Below are 16,184 nucleotides of genomic sequence, written 5' to 3'. Positions count from 1 at the left end.
TATCTAGACCAAGCCTGCGACCTTGTTGACGCTAACTTGTAGTTGTACCAATTTTTTCCAGATCATAGACAGCGACTCTGAGTGGGAGGACGTCAAGGATGAAAAGTCATCTGGGGCTGATGGTCAGGTGCTCCAAGACATTGCCACAGTGTTTTTTTATAATACAGGACTTGGGGTTTTTTTTTTTTAGTTTTTGGGCTGTTCTGATCAGTGGCACAGACAGAAAATTTTTGAGGCAGTAGATCAAATCAAAATCAAATCAAATCAATTTTATTTATATAGCGCCAAATCACAATAAACAGTTGCCACAAGGTGCTTTATATTGTAAGGCAAAAGCCATACGATAATTACAGAAAAACCCCAACGGTCAAAACGACCCCCTATGAGCAAGCACTTGGCGACAGTGGGAAGGAAAAACTCCCTTCAAATACTGCAGGCCAAGCCTGACATCATAGCTGCATATCCAGACTTAGCAAACATTAAAACGCTCTTCAGGCAAGAACAGATCCCTCCTTATATAGAAGACTCCATGGATTTTTTGTTTGAATCAGCTATCCATGATTCAGGTTTGAACACGCCTCATTTAATCACCTTCTCTGATGCTGCTGTCTCACTTCCTCCTTCACCAACTTCAGATCTTCAGCTGTCACCTGCAGAAACACTGACTACGCCCAGCCCGCTGCCAACGCCGGCTCCACGGAGCACATTAATGCGGACGGCTGTTGGACCGCACCAGCCAGAAAGTCAGATGCACCGTCCGGTTGTGACACAGTCAACGCCCACTCCTCGTCTGGCCCCACAGCCTGCACCAAGGAAGAAGCGTTCACCTCAGCTCCAGGCCTCGACTCTCGCATGCTCCTCTGCAACAGACACTGAAGCGCAATCTTTGCCCGACCGCTCCGGAGGGATGATGTCAGTGGATTCACCCCCAGAGCCATTGGGAAAATCTACTTCACCTTCGTGCACATCGGCACTTGCCGGGGCTTCCCCAGCATTCCCGCCCTCCTTTCCGAGCTGAGCCATCCACGCATTCTGAAGCACCTGCTGAAAACGACACACCACCTCAGCATTCAGATTTGGAGCTCTCACCACCTGAATCTTCTGCCATGAATCATGGCTGCACGCTCGCACACAACAGGTGCGGCGCAGCTGATCTCGCCAGCATTTACTGTCAGCTCTTCAGAAGGATCCACGCCGTTCGGTACCCTCCAGCACGCACTCACTTCCGGAGCCACCACCACTGCTCACGCCGTCTGAAGTGCCAGTGTACTGGAAAACGTCATGGGTCCGTGTGTGGAATCTTCCACAAGCGCCTTCCTCTGAAGTCGTCGGCGTCTTTGGAGCACCCGCGTCACGCCCATCTCCAGGGAATTCCATCAAGTCTGCATCACCAGCACTTCCACCCCCGCCAAAGTGACAGTACTGCTTCAGAAAGAGAACAAAGATGACTCTACTGGTAGAACTGTTTTTCCTTTGTTTATTTATAGTTCTTGAAATACTTTCCATGTATTGTGTCTGCCAGAAAAGCAGTTTTTTTCTCTTCAGTCAGTACCTTTTCAGGTTATCTCTGGATATTGTCTCTAGGGGATTGACAATATTTCCTTTCATTTTATTTTTCTTTGTACCTATATGTTTACGGACCAGGCACCGTTCACATTTTTGTTTGAAACCAATCCACCTCTCACTTTGTAGTTTTGTTAAGGTCTCATCCAGGTCCTTTTTTTACTCCTCAATTTTTGGTTTGCCCCTAAATATGGTTCACTGGTTCTTTTCTCTGTATACAACCTATGGTGACCATTTTTTTCTCCTTTTTGTTCTTTTGTTGGTTGGTTCCATTTTGACGGCTTCCTCAGTCCTGTTCATAGGGTGCCAGTGCCACACACAGTGCCACACACTTCCACTCCCCTAGTGGTACCTTTGTAAAATTAATGCTTTCTCTTGACCCCCTCAGCCTTCCATTTTGTTGGGCCACCACGCCGTGTATTTTGACCTCAGCCTGTTTGTTAGACCAAGCCTCAGCCTTACGCCCGTCTGTACCTTTGCTTCACTGCTGGATCACCTGTGTGCTGAATCCCTGCTTGATTAATTATATTAAACCTTTTTCTTACCCTAGTCTGCAAGTGAGGGTCTTTGCATTTGTGTCCACGTGGTTTGTGCCATGCCTGACATCCAGATGCACAACCATCTCTGCAGCAATCCACCAATCAGGCCTGTATTGTTGAATTTAACCAATAAAGATGAAAACCCCCCCCCAAAAAAAAAATCATTGAGGCTGATACCCATTTACTCCTGGGGGGGGGGGGGGGGGGGGCAGTACAGAAATGTCTTCTCCAAGGACATAGGACAAGGACAGGTTCTATGGCCAGGAATCAAACATAGGTCTACATATTGGTGGCCTAACCCCTTAACCCACTGAACTACCTGCTGCTGTCTGTCAAGAAAAAAAGACAAAATTGTCACAGGTCCAGCTGAAAGTTTCATCGTGTTGGAGATTTTTGTGCAGCTAAAATATAAGAAAGTTTGTATCTGTAGGTGAAACTGGTAAACCAGCGGCGGTATCCTCGTACCTGCACGTGCAGGCATCCATGTAGTTACACACATTGACTTCTTCATAGCTGAATGCACTGGCGTCCTTGCAGCTGTAAGTGCCACCATCTTCGTAGTTGCATGGGCCGACTGCTGCACCACCTTCCTGTGTGTGACTATCATCAGGACCTGTTTAGTATGCTGTGGGTGTGCGTGAGATTGGCAGGGCGCTGGGTGGAAAAGCGGGCCACTCTGTCATTAATGTGCCCATCGTCGTTATCACAGACCTAATGACATCGCTCCCAGATGGCATGCTGGGAGCATGACTGCAGGGAGCACAGATCAAACGTCTGCAGGCAGCGACGTCTCCCATCATCAATTCTACGTGTCTCTTCATCAGAATGGGAGGCCTCCAGATAATGCCTCTAATGGTTCAGCAGTCTTGCAGGGATTCCCTCCTGCCTGCCCTCAAAATGGGCAATTAATAGTTTCTTTGAAACAAATTAGAATTACAACCCCTCGATGCGTTAATGTCAGAATATGAACGTGTTGACCTGGTCGCGTTTGAAAGGGCTATGGACATGATGCGCTGAAAAGCTGAAACATGAGGACATGTGAGTGTGAGGGGGCGGAAGGACGTGCTCGATCCCCTTAATCCCAAGTGTCATTGCTGTGTGTGTGTGTGTGTGTGCTGTGTGTGTATTAATGAAAGTGTGGGTAAGAGGGGAAGGGCTTCAGCCTCCGGTGAATAAGCTTTACATCTGTGATGATGAACAGGTTTGACAGAGGATTCAGGACAAAGAGGTTTCCACAATATGTTCTACCTGAAATCTAAAACTACACTCAGCAGAAGCTTGACAGGAAACACGATTTACAATCATCTCATCTTGACCTTCGATTGTGTTAAACTGCCGTTCAGGTGGAGCAGTGATGAGTCAGAAACAAGATATAATATACCGTTAGAACACCTCCTCCCGTCACAGCTGCTGCAGACTGTGTCTTCTTTTGTTCCGTCTTATTTTAACCAGAATATGTGAAACTAATTAAAAAGAATCCTGCACTGGCCAAGTAATCCTCATTCTGCATGAAAAACATCACTCCTGTCTGAATGTATATTTAACAGAAATTTTATAAAAGTCTTAAAAAGAAGATGTCAAATTTCAGCAGCAGTTTGCCGGAAGGCACCTGGGGGACTCAAGCCCAGACTACAGTGGTATCAAAACACTTGTCTGTGCCCCACAACTATGATGCTGTGATCAGTGATGTAAGACACAAGTTGCACGCTGACATTTTCTCCAATCACAGTCAGGGAAGCCTCTTAAATAGGCCTCGCCAACACGGTGCCCACGGGCACCAGGTAGCCCACCAGCAGCCTGTGAGGTGTTGTGTAACCTTGATTCGTACAGACTGCCCCACAATTCAGAACACATATGATCCACAAATTGATTGTAAAGTTGACATAAGTGTGATTTTGTGTCACGATGACTCATTTTTAAAGTGATAACTGTGTTCATTTTGATGTAGTCACAGTAAAAAAAGCAGCCCCTCTTAACTGTGAGAAGAGGGGCTGCTGCTGGGCGTGCACGTCCTTCAGTCACAAAAGCAGTCTGTTAAAACACCCATGCTCTAGCAGAGAGACAGCTTGGTGCACACTCATTAGCGTCTGTCATTGATGCAGTAATGGTAAAAAAAGTGAATGGAAGAAACACAGCTGTACATGTTCAGGCAGCCAGTTAGACATGGGTTAAAACAGTATCGTGCTCATCTACAAACAGCAGGGTCCACACACGTCTGGATCCAAAACCCGACAGACTCTCTCAAAAAATTAAGAGAGTTGAGGACAAACTGTCCACTGTCTCTTCTCTTTACAATCTTGAGCTCACTGAACCGAACATCACATTCAATGCGTGTGCACAGCCGAGCTGATAGAAATTCCATAGCTCCAGAAAAGAACAAGTACTGTATTCCCGTCTGCTCGGCAGTTCCACTGATCTGAATGAATGTTGATCACTGATGGTAGGACAGAATGTATTTATCCTGAAAGGGTGATAAATAACTTTTATTGTTCTTGATCTTTTTGGAAAAAAAGTGAAGTTTTAACATAGATCAGCTTTGCTTCATTTCTTCTTTTTTTAATTTTCATGATTTTGAGAAAAGCTTTTTTTATTCACTATTTACTGTTTATATTGCAATTTAATATTACAATGAAGTATCTTTATTTTGAAATGTTATGCAACACATTAGTGGCCTTGTTTTCTTTGACCTTTAAGTTCTTCTAAAAAATTGAATTCAAAGTAGTATTTGTCTGTTTTTTGTTCTTGTATCTGAAAAATGATCCAATCTGTGTCGTAAAACTGTAGCCGAACTGAACTGTTGCTTTTGTGATCCGTGACACGTCCCTGAGTAAGAACACGGCAGACGTCTTAGACAACTGTCATGTTCTAAATCATACATGGTAAATTTAAATATATATGTTTTTAGTGTTTTCATTTGTTAATACGCCTTGAAGTTTAAAGCAGAACCATTTAAAAATTTTCATCTAATATTTCAAAATTAAATTAGTAGCTTAATGTAGTAATTTTCATTGCCGGTGTTGCAGACTGAATGGTCCAGCCCTAAAAATTGGTCCACCTTGCCTCCACTGTGCATGCGTCATTTCAAAGCTCAGCAGCTCGTCTGAGACAGTCTCTCTCTTCACCCAAAGCAGTCAAATGGATTAATGTCACCATCAGATGACAAATCATTCTAGCCAGTTCTAAGCAGAAACGAGGCCGTTTTAAGCAGAAATGAGGTGATACTCTTTGAAATGGCACACAGTGAATGCATCAGCTTGCAGCTTGTGTAGCCGCAGTGCTCTGATCGCTTCCTCCATCTTTTACGATGAAATAATGGTGAATTTATGTGGAAATGATTGTTGTACAAAAGCTTCAGATATCTGTCACTGAGATAGATGATGACTGGAGAAACGAGGTGATAATCCGTGAACCGCGGCTAATGATGCATGCACAGTGAAGGCAGGGCAGACCAATTTTTAGGGGGGACCGTTCAGTCGACGACACCGGGTCCAAGTTTAGTCCAGTTTTAACTTGTATGTTGTGTGTTGCAAATGGTTTGTTATTATATGTCATTATAAGAAAACCTTAATCATTTGTTGTGTTATGTCACTGCAGTTTACCAAGGATTGGGTTTTGAATAAATTTAACAGAATTTATGTTGAAAAGGGTAAATTTAATATCACCTTTTGTTATTGTGACTGTGGCATTTCCATAAGATAACTTGTTCCTTATTTGCTTTTTATGTAACAGCTAATAATTGCAACTGGAATATTGGAATTTTGTGTGTATGACTCTAAAAGAGGGCAAATTTATTGTCCCAACATAAAATTGAAAAGCTGATGAGTGCAAGAGGAACTGGACAAGGATAGGGAAGTGTGGGATGAGCTGCTTGGTCTACTGCCACAGCAACCAGACCCTAATAAGTGACAGAAAATGAATGAATGAATGAGGCTGAAAAATGTGCACGGAATGCACTTTGACTTTTGAACACAACGACATGAAGCAGAAGGCCAAGTCGGCCCTTCAGCGGCTGAAGGAGGTAAAGTGACGTTCTTGAGTGGCTATCATGGCCTCATGACCTCAGTGTCATTGAGCCACTTTGACAATATTTCAAACATGCAGCTCAAAACAACACAAGAATTTACAGAACATGGAGGCAACTGTACCACGTAAGAAAAAGACGTTCATCCACAACTATGAAAAGACAGAAAGACGTCACTGATGCTAACGGGTCAAACACAGCATAAAGAACTGACAGTGTGGAAACATTTGAACGGAGATCATCTCATTGTTTGCTTATGAGCACAACAGTAAAAATAATCCCTTTTCCACTCGGTGTGTCAAATTACTTCTGGATTTGACATAAGCTGTATGTCACAGACACATTACTCACAAGAATAATTTTTGTAAATACCTCCTATAGAGTGTTCCAAAGAAAGTAAAACCAAACAAATGTTAAATTCACATCTGGATCCCAATTAAGACAAAAACCTACTGGTTTCAGACACACAAAACAACAGACAAACAAAATAAACACAGACGTGTCACCAGGTGCCGTATTTTCTGGAGTCAAACCTGTTACGAAATGCATCTTGAATAGGAAAAACCAATGCATAAGTCACACTGGAACATAAGTCACACTGACTGACTGGAATATAAATCGCACCTTTTTTGTTGTATTTTACACTCTTTAATTTGGGATTTTTGTGCATTGGTGGAGTGTATTTTTTGTCATAGTCATTTCTTCTTTTATTATTGCAGTTTTTATTTCTTGGAAAGTTCAATATACATTGTCAGTATAATTTTTACTTTTAATTTTGTGATTTTTCAGTGTATAACTTACACCAGGGGCAGCACGGTGGATTAGTGGTTAGCACTGTTGCCTCACAGCGAGAAGGTCATGGGATTGAGTCCCACGTGTTGACTTTCTGTGTGGAGTTTCCATGTTCTCCGTGTGTTTGTGTGGGTTCCCTCCAAGTGCTCCAGCTCCCACCCACATCCAAAGACATGCAGGTTAGGGTGAACTGGAATCTTTAACCCTCTGGGGCCGACGCCATCGTATACGATGGCTAAGACCAAGCTTTACTAAATTATAAATAATTTTAATGATATGAGATAGAAACTTACTTTTTTTTTTTTTGCTGAAAAGTTAACTCCGTGGACTTTCGAGCCAGCCATCGGCCATCTTTGTACTCCTCATAGAAGCTGTGTGATGACGTGCACAATGTGAGTGTCCAATCGGAATTGGTTCACCGTCACATGGTTTTCCAAAATCCAATCGTAGGGCAGATTTACCTCACATGAAAAGCCAAAGATCATTTTCAGGAGTGATGTGTTTCTAGTTGGCCTGTTTGAATAGCCCCCTGGGTGCTCCAATGAGTACATACTATTAGTACATACTCAGTGTGCCCTGGCGCCATTACGCACAGCGATCAGTGAAAGCAGGAACAGACTGAGTCTCTGATGACAATCTCACGTGCTCAAACAATGAGTGTGTAACTATCAGGATTGCGCCACAAGTTTGCATGTGAATGTTACTGGATAACTCTGTTGCTTTGGCTGCATAAAGCACTGTTTACCATATCAATGGACAACAAAACACATAGACCATTTTGTATATATTGTTCAAAATGTGTATTTGTGTTTATTGTTTGAACCTTTTTGTTGTACAGTCTTTCAACAAGACCTCAAATTACCTTTATAAAGTGTCAAAACAGTTGTTTATTAAAATAATTTTTCGCTTTATTTTTTTCCTTGTCTCTTTTTGATTGTAAACCTTTATTACACTTATAAAACACAACAAAACATATATATTCTGAAAGCACAAGTTGTCCTGAAAAAAAGAGACATAAAACTTGATTGTGGGATGCAGGGAGAGCTGTTAACAGCAATAATAAAACATTTATGCCAGGAGAGTGAACTGTCCAAAAAATGCCCTCGGACCCCAGAGGGTTAACTTATTCATAGGTGTGTGTGTGTGTGTGTGTGTGTGTGTGCGGGTGTGACTGTGTTTGTTTGTCTAAATGTGTCCCTGTGACAGATTGGCGCCCTGTCCAGGGTGTACCCCGCCTCGTGCTCTATAACTGCTGATAGGCTCCAGCCCCCGTGATGCTTAATTAAAGTAAGTGGTTGACGATGAGTGAGTGAAGCTGCACCAGAATATAAGTTGCAGCACCTCCCAAACTAGTTACAAAACAAACAAACAAACAGTGATTTATAGTCTAGAAAATATGGTAACCTTGTACTGAATCCTTCTTAAAATGATACCAGCTACATCGGTCAGACTCCAGAAAGACCAGGAATCACTCATGAAGGGAAATCAGACTTTTAATGTGCATGAGTATCAGTGACAAAGAAGCTTTTTTTGCACGTCAGATTTATTGGCACTTTAAGGAATAGTTCCAGATTTACTGTGAGTCTGCTTTGGCCTGAAGGTCGCCGCTGTTCATATCAAAATAATCTGCTGTCTCTGATAAAGTACAGCGTCTCCTAACGTGGCGTCCAATCCATCCGACCCCACTTTAAAGTCTTCACTTTCCATCGTGACTGATTGATCCTACAGACAACAAACCTTCATTCTTGGAGTTGTGAGTTGCAGAGTTCAGTTTGTTTGTGGCATATTTATCTTTGCAGCTTTGTTCATGTACGAGTGTCAAAAAACAACTTGTTTAACTATCTGAGGTTCACAGGTTAATCACCACTTATTCCACTTCGTCTGAGAGCGTCTCAGGCCGTTTTGGACCACAGACTACCATCAGGTCAAAGACTCTTTTGACTCACTCAAAGACGTATAAAGAGCCCAACACGAGTCCCAGTTTACAACGTCTGGAAATACAATCTCTGAGTTGACACGTCTGCCAAATGTTGCACTTGAAAGCCTTTATTACAAATCCAGTGACAAAATACTTTATATCATAAAATAATATTGTATGTAGTACTGAAAGGTACTGGAAAGTTTTATTTAAAATGGTAGCAGTAAGAAATTGTGTTTAACATATAAAAATAAAATCATGACAGCTGCAGTCAAACATCACATGGAATACTTTATATAACCACAGAAAAACATTTAATCACTGACGTCACCCTGATGTGTGTGCTGGGACAAAAGTATGCTCTGTGTGGACGCTCTGTGAGGAAACGCTGTGAGGACATGTTATGAGGATGCTCTGTGTAGACCCTCTGCGAGGACGCGCTGTGAGGACTGTCCGTGGGGACTCTCTGTGAGGACTCTGTGTGAGGAAACGCTGTGAGGGACACCTGTGTGAACGCTCTGTGAGGTCGCTCTGCAAGGTCGCTCTGCGAGGACACTATGCAAGGACGTGTTATGAGGATGTTCTGTGTGGACGCTCTGTGAGACCTGTGTGTGAGTACGCTCTGCGAGGACACTGTGAGCATGCTCTGTAGGCAAACACTATGAGGATGCACTGTGAAGACACTTTCCGAGGACACCCTGTAAGGATGCTCTGTGAGGACTCTGTGAGGTTGCACTGCAAGGACAAGCTGTGAGGATGTTCTGTGGGGTTGCACTATGAAGCTGCACTGTGAGGACTCTATGTAAGGACACACTGGGGGTGCTCTGTGAGGACAATCCGTAAGGATGTTCTGTGAGGACACCCTGTGAGGTTGTACTGTGAGGTCTCTGTGAGGATAAGCTATGAAGATGCACTGTGAGGACACTTTCTGAGGACACTCGTAAGGATACTCTGTGAGGGCACTCTGTGAGGACTCTCTGTGAGGGTGTACTGTGAGGACTGTGAGGTGCACTGTGAGGATGCTCTATGGGAACAAGCTGGATGAGTTCTGTGAGGACTCTGTGAGTTTGCACTGTGAGGACAAGCTGTGAGGACGTTCTCTGGGGTTGCACTATGAAGCTGCACTGTGAGGACTCTATGTAAGGACACACTGGGGATGCTCTGTGAGGACTCTGTGAGGATGCACTGTGACAATTCTCTGTGAAGACACCCTGTAAGAATGCTCTGTGAGGACTGTGTGAGGACACCCTGGGGATGCTCTGTGAGGACTCTGTGTGAGGACATCCTGTGAGGATGCTCCGTGAAAACTCGTTGAGGACACTCTGAGTGGCAATAGTAGTGAATAAAAATATGCACACCAGGGGTGCCGGTCAGCAACACCCGACACACACACTTAAAATGTGCATTGTAAAAGAAGCACGGCGGTGCATCTGAAAACGTCATGGACCATGTGACTGCGTTCATGAAAAGTTCCGGTCCCTACCCGTAAAAAGTACACACTCTACTCTTGAACGTAAACATTTCACCATGTAAATAGTGTTTTGTAAAATAGGTTGCTTCTCTGGTTGCTAAATTATATGAAGGGGAATCGAAGCTCCGGATGTCTTCAAACATAGTAACTTTGGGATGCTGGTAGAGTACTAAAACTGGACGTGTTTTTATTTCCTCACGTGGTTCAGTTTGGGACCTCCTGCTCTGCTGTTTCGTCTTTAACAGAGCTGCCTTCTTCCAGCTGCTGCTCCTCTTCCTCCTGGAAAGACATCACAGAAAAACACTGACACCTTCTTTCATGTCAATCATCGTCTCATCATCAGGGGCGACATCAGCAACTCATGTTACATTTAAATGCCAACAGCAGTTTAAACAATGACGGCTTGAAATCAAAGTAGGACACAGGGCACAAAGTGTGAAATGTTTAGTTATTCCTCGGCCTCCTGTAGCAGTAATGGTACTTGTAATAAGTGTAGCTTATTTGTAGCTTTGGAGGCCAGGCTGGGCGAATTGGAGACTCGGCTCCGCACATTGGAAAATCCTACAGCTAGCCAGGCCCCTGTAGTTGGTGCGGACCAAGGTAGCTTAGCCGCCATTAGTTCCTTCCAGGGCAGATCCCGAGCAGCCGGGAAAACAGGCTGACTGGGTGACTGTGAGGAGGAAGCGTAGTCCTAAATAGATCCCCGTGTACACCGCCAACCCGTTCACATCTCTAACCCCACTCGGCGACACACCCACCGAGGATCAAACTCTGGTTATTGGCGACTTTGTTTTATGAAATGTGAATTTAGCGACACCAGCAACCATAGTCAATTGTCTTCCGGGGGCCAGAGCAAGCGACACTGAAGGAAATTTGAAACTGCTGGCTAAGGCTAAGCGTAAATTTGGTAAGATTGTAATTCACGTCGGCAGTAATGACACCCGGTTACGCCAATCGGAGGTCACTAAAATTAACATTGAATCGGTGTGTAACTTTGCAAAAAACAATGTCGGACTCTGTAGTTTTCTCTGGGCCCCTCCCCTATCGGACCGGGAGTGACATGTTTACCCGCATGTTCTCCCTGAATTGCTGGCTGTCTGAGTGGTGTCCAAAAAATGAGGTGGGCTTCATAGATAATTGGCAAAGCTTCTGGGGAAAACCTGGTCTTGTTAGGAGAGACGGCATCCATCCCACTTTGGATGGAGCAGCTCTCATTTGTAGAAATCTGGCCAATTTTCTTAAATCCTCCAAACTGTGACTATCCAGGGTTGGGACCAGGAAGCAGAGTTGTAGTCTTACACACCTCTCTGCAGCTTCTCTCCCCCTGCCATCCCCTCATTACCCCATGCCCGTAGAGACGGTGCCTGGTCCCAGACCACCAATAACCAGCAAAAATCTATTTAAGCATAAAAATTCAAAAAGAAAAAATAATATAGCACCTTCAACTGCACCACAGACTAAAACAGTTAAATGTGGTCTATTAAACATTAGATCTCTCTCTTCTAAGTCCCTGTTAGTAAATGATATAATAATTGATCAACATATTGATTTATTCTGCCTTACAGAAACCTGGTACAGCAGGATGAATATGTTAGTTTAAATGAGTCAACACCCCCGAGTCACACTAACTGCCAGAACGCTCGTAGCACGGGCCGAGGCGGAGGATTAGCAGCAATCTTCCACTCCAGCTTATAAATTAATCAAAACCCAGACAGAGCTTTAATTCATTTGAACGCTTGACTCTTAGTCTTGTCCATCCAAATTGGAAGGTCCCAAAAAACAGTTTTATTAGTTGTTATCTATCGTCCACCTGGTCAACCTTTTGTCTGACTTAGTGCTTAGCTCAGATAAGATAATTATAGTTTGCGATTTTAACATCCACACAGATGCTGAGAATGACAGCCTCAACACTGCATTTAATCTATTGTTAGACTCGATTGGCTTTGCTCAAAATGTAAATGAGTACACCCACCACTTTAATCATACCTTAGATCTTGTTCTGACTTATGGTATGGAAATTGAAGACTTAACAGTATTCCCTGAAAACCCCCTTCTGTCTGATCATTTCTTAATAACATTTACATTTACTCTGATGGACTACCCAGCAGTGGGGAATAAGTTTCATTACACCAGAAGTCTTTCAGAAAGCGCTGTAACTAGGTTTAAGGATATGATTCCTTCTTTATGTTCTCCAAATGCCATATACCCAACACAGGGCAGAGTAGCTACCTAAACTCTGTGAGTGAGATAGATTATCTCATCAATAGTTTTATATCCTCATTGAGGACAACTTTGGTTGCTGTAGCCTCCTCTGAAAAAGAGAGCCTTTAAATCAGAAGTGCCTGACTCCGTGGTAATAACTCACAAACTCGCAGCTTAACACTGGGAGGTCCAAGCTTTTCTCTTCTACCTGTAAAGTCCACGGAGAGTCAAATAACCCCAAGATCCCCCGTGGAGAGCTACTTCTGTTATGTAAACAAGGAAGTCTCAGAACACCTCAGGGGAGGGGCTGACTTGGCTAGCCACATTCTTGTGTTTGCATGAGATGCGCAGTCGGAATGACAGACTCATTCAAGGTGGAGGTGGGATTACATCAAGGATCAGCTCTGAGTCCTTTCTTGTTTGCAGTGGTGATTGACAGGTTGACGGATGAGCTCAGACAGGAGTCCCCATGGACTATGATGTTTGCAGATGACATTGTGATCTGCAGTGAGAGTAGAGAGCAAGTTGAGTCTAGTCTGGAGAGGTGGAGATATGCTTTGGAGAGAAGGGGAATGAAAGTCAGTAGAAGCAAGACTGAGTACATGTGTGTGAATGAGAGGGAGCCCAGTGGAATAGTGCAGTTACAAGCAGTAGAAGTGGTGAAAGTAGATGAGTTTAAATATTTGGGGTCAACTGTTCAAAGTAATGGAGAGTGTGGTAGAGAGGTGAAAAAGAGAGTGCAGGAGTGGGTGGAGAAAGGTGGCAGGAGTGATTTGTGACCGAAGAATATCAGCAAGAGTGAAGGGGAAAGTTTACAAAACAGTAGTGAGACCAGCTATGTTGTATGGTTTAGAGACGGTGGCACTAACAAAAAGACAGGAGGCAGAGCTGGAGGTGGCAGAGTTGAAGATGTTGAGATTCTCTTGGGAGTGACAAGAATGGACAAGGTTAGGAATGAACATATCAGAGGACCGCTCAGGTGGGACGGTTTGGAGACAAAGTCTGAGAGGAGAGACTGAGATGGTTTGGACATGTGCAGAGGAGGGACCCAGGGTATATAGGGAGAAGGATGCTGAGGATGGATCCACCAGGCAGGAGGAGAAGAGGGAGGACAAAGAGGAGGTTTATGGATGTGCTGAGGGAGGACATGCAGGTGGTTGGTGTGACAGAGGAAGATACAGAGGACAGGGTGAGATGGAAACAATTGATCTGCTGTGGCGACCCCTAACGGGAACAGCCGAAAGACAAAGAAGAAGAAGAAGAAGTGCCTGCTTAGCTGAAAGGGCTGCTGATTTGTGCTTAGGTGGATAAATAACTACCCTGGGGGAGAGATGAAATTTTGTTTTCTGAATTGTATTGAAATGCGACAGGTATACTTGTGGCAAATGCAGAAAAGACCGGGCTCTCACTGTGGTATTGTATCACTTCCTGTTCCGGAGCACAGTGGTGTTTTGCTGTATCTGTTAGCTGTTTAATCTGCGCAGTTAGATTGATCTAGTTATCTAGATTACGATTTGTTTCCCAGTGTAATCTTTACGTGCCTTAACTAAAGCACTCCTTCTGCTGAATCACCTCTAAATTATTTACACATTATTCACTTTGCGTGTTTTTAGGAATCCGCTAGCTTAGCGTAGCTACTAGCTCTTAGCCGATTTAGCATGGCGGCTTCTCCTGTCTCTCCCGCACTTTTCTGCTCTGGGTGTGAAATGTTTAGTTATTCCTCGGCCTCCTTTAGCAGTAACGGTACTTGTAATAAGTGTAGCTTATTCGTAGCTTTGGAGGCCAGGCTGGGCGAATTGGAGACTCGGCGCCGCACCGTGGAAAATTCCTTCCCACTGTAGCCAAGTGCTTGCTCACAGGGGGTCATTTTGACCGTTGGGGTTTTACATAATTATTGTATGGCCTTGCCTTACAATATAAAGCGCCTTGGGGCAACTGTTTGTTGTGATTTGGCGCTATATAAAAAAACTGATTGATTGATTGACCTTCCATGGCAGTGTGGGGACTGTTAGTCATTGTGAGTGAATGTAACCTGTACCTATTGTATATATTTTGGTTTTCTGGTACATTTTGGTACATTTCAATAAAATCCAGAAAACAAAGGGGTTTTTTTGGTGTGTTTTTTTGGTACATTTTGGTACATTTCAATAAAATCCAGAAAACAATGTTTTCTTTTGGTGTTTTTTTGGTACATTTTGGTACATTTCAATAAAATCCAGAAAAAGTTTTCTTTTGGTGTGTTTTTTAGTACATTTCAATACAATTCAGAAAACAAAAGTTTTCTTTTGGTGTGTTTTTGGTACATTTCAATACAATTCAGAAAACAAAAGTTTTCTTTTGGTGTGTTTTTTGGTACATTTCAATAAAATCCAGAAAACAAAGTTTTCTTTTGGTGTGCTTTTTGGTACATTTCAATACAATTCAGAAAACAAAGTTTTCTTTTGGTGTGTTTTTTGGTACATTTCAATACAATTCAGAAAACAAAATTTCATCTCTCCCCCCCCCCCCCCCCCCCCCCGGGTAAAGTTATTTATCCACCTAAGCACAAATCAGCAGCCCTTTCAGACATTAAATATGCAAACACAAGAATGTGGCCAGCCAAGTCAGCCCCTCCCCTGAAGTGTTCTGAGACTTCCTTGTTTACATAACAGAAGTAGAGTCTGTAAAGCTAGGACACTCTTTCTCTGTTCTGTCTGAGTTATTTTCATTAGTTACTTCCTCCAAACCATCAACATGTCTATTAGACCCCATTCCTACCAGGCTGCTCAAGGAAGCCCTACCATTAATTAATGTTTCGATCTTAAATATGATCAATATATCTTTATTAGTTGGCTATGTACCACAGGCTTTTAAGGTGGCAGTAATTAAACCATTACTTAAAAAGCCATCACTTGACCCAGCTATCTTAGCTAATTATAGGCCAATCTCCAACCTTCCTTTTCTCTCAAAAATTCTTGAAAGGGTAGTTGTAAAACAGCTAACTGATCATCTGCAGAGGAATGGTCTATTTGAAGAGTTTCAGTCAGGTTTTAGATTTCATCATAGTACCGAAACAAGGTGAAGGTGAAGGTTACAAATGATCTTCTTATGGCCTCGGACAGTGGACTCATCTCTGTGCTTGTCCTGTTAGACCTCAGTGCTGCTTTTGATACTGTTGACCATAAAATTTTATTACAGAGATTAGAGCATGCCATAGGTATTAAAGGCACTGCGCTGCGGTGGTTTGAATCATATTTATCTAATAGATTACAATTTGTTCATGTAAATGGGGAATCTTCTTCACAGACTACGGTTAATTATGGAGTTCCACAAGGTTCTGTGCTAGGACCAATTTTATTCACTTTATACATGCTTCCCTTAGGCAGTATTATTAGACAGCATTGCTTAAATTTTCATTGTTACGCAGATGATACTCAGTTTTATCTATCCATGAAGCCAGAGGACACACACCAATTAGCTAAACTGCAGGATTGTCTTACAGACATAAAGACATGGATGACCTCTAATTTCCTGCTTTTAAACTCAGATAAAACTGAAGTTATTGTACTTGGCCCCACAAATCTTAGAAACATGGTGTCTAACCAGATCCTTACTCTGGATGGCATTACCCTGACCTCTAGTAATACTGTGAGAAATCTTGGAGTCATTTTTGATCAGGATATGTCATTCAAAGCGCAT

The 16,184-nt window shown here is 43.1% G+C and overlaps 1 protein-coding gene across 3 annotated transcripts in view; it reads right to left on the bottom strand.

The window, feature by feature from the left end:
- Positions 1-8,390: 8,390 nt before the first annotated feature.
- The window catches only part of phf14 (PHD finger protein 14), a 340,053-nt gene continuing 332,259 nt past the window's right edge, over positions 8,391-16,184 (bottom strand). For all 3 annotated transcript variants that reach the window (XM_034160315.1, XM_034160316.1, XM_034160317.1), the window contains exon 18: positions 8,391-10,583. In XM_034160315.1, coding sequence (XP_034016206.1) covers positions 10,509-10,583 — 75 coding nt within the window. In that variant the 3' untranslated portion in view covers positions 8,391-10,508. The remainder of the gene's footprint in view (positions 10,584-16,184) is intronic.

The sequence above is a fragment of the Thalassophryne amazonica genome, chromosome 20 (assembly GCF_902500255.1).
Source record: "Thalassophryne amazonica chromosome 20, fThaAma1.1, whole genome shotgun sequence".
Taxonomy (NCBI): Eukaryota; Metazoa; Chordata; class Actinopteri; order Batrachoidiformes; family Batrachoididae; genus Thalassophryne; species Thalassophryne amazonica.
The sequence above is the reverse complement of the archived record's forward strand: the minus strand, read 5'-3'. Positions and strand labels throughout refer to the sequence as shown.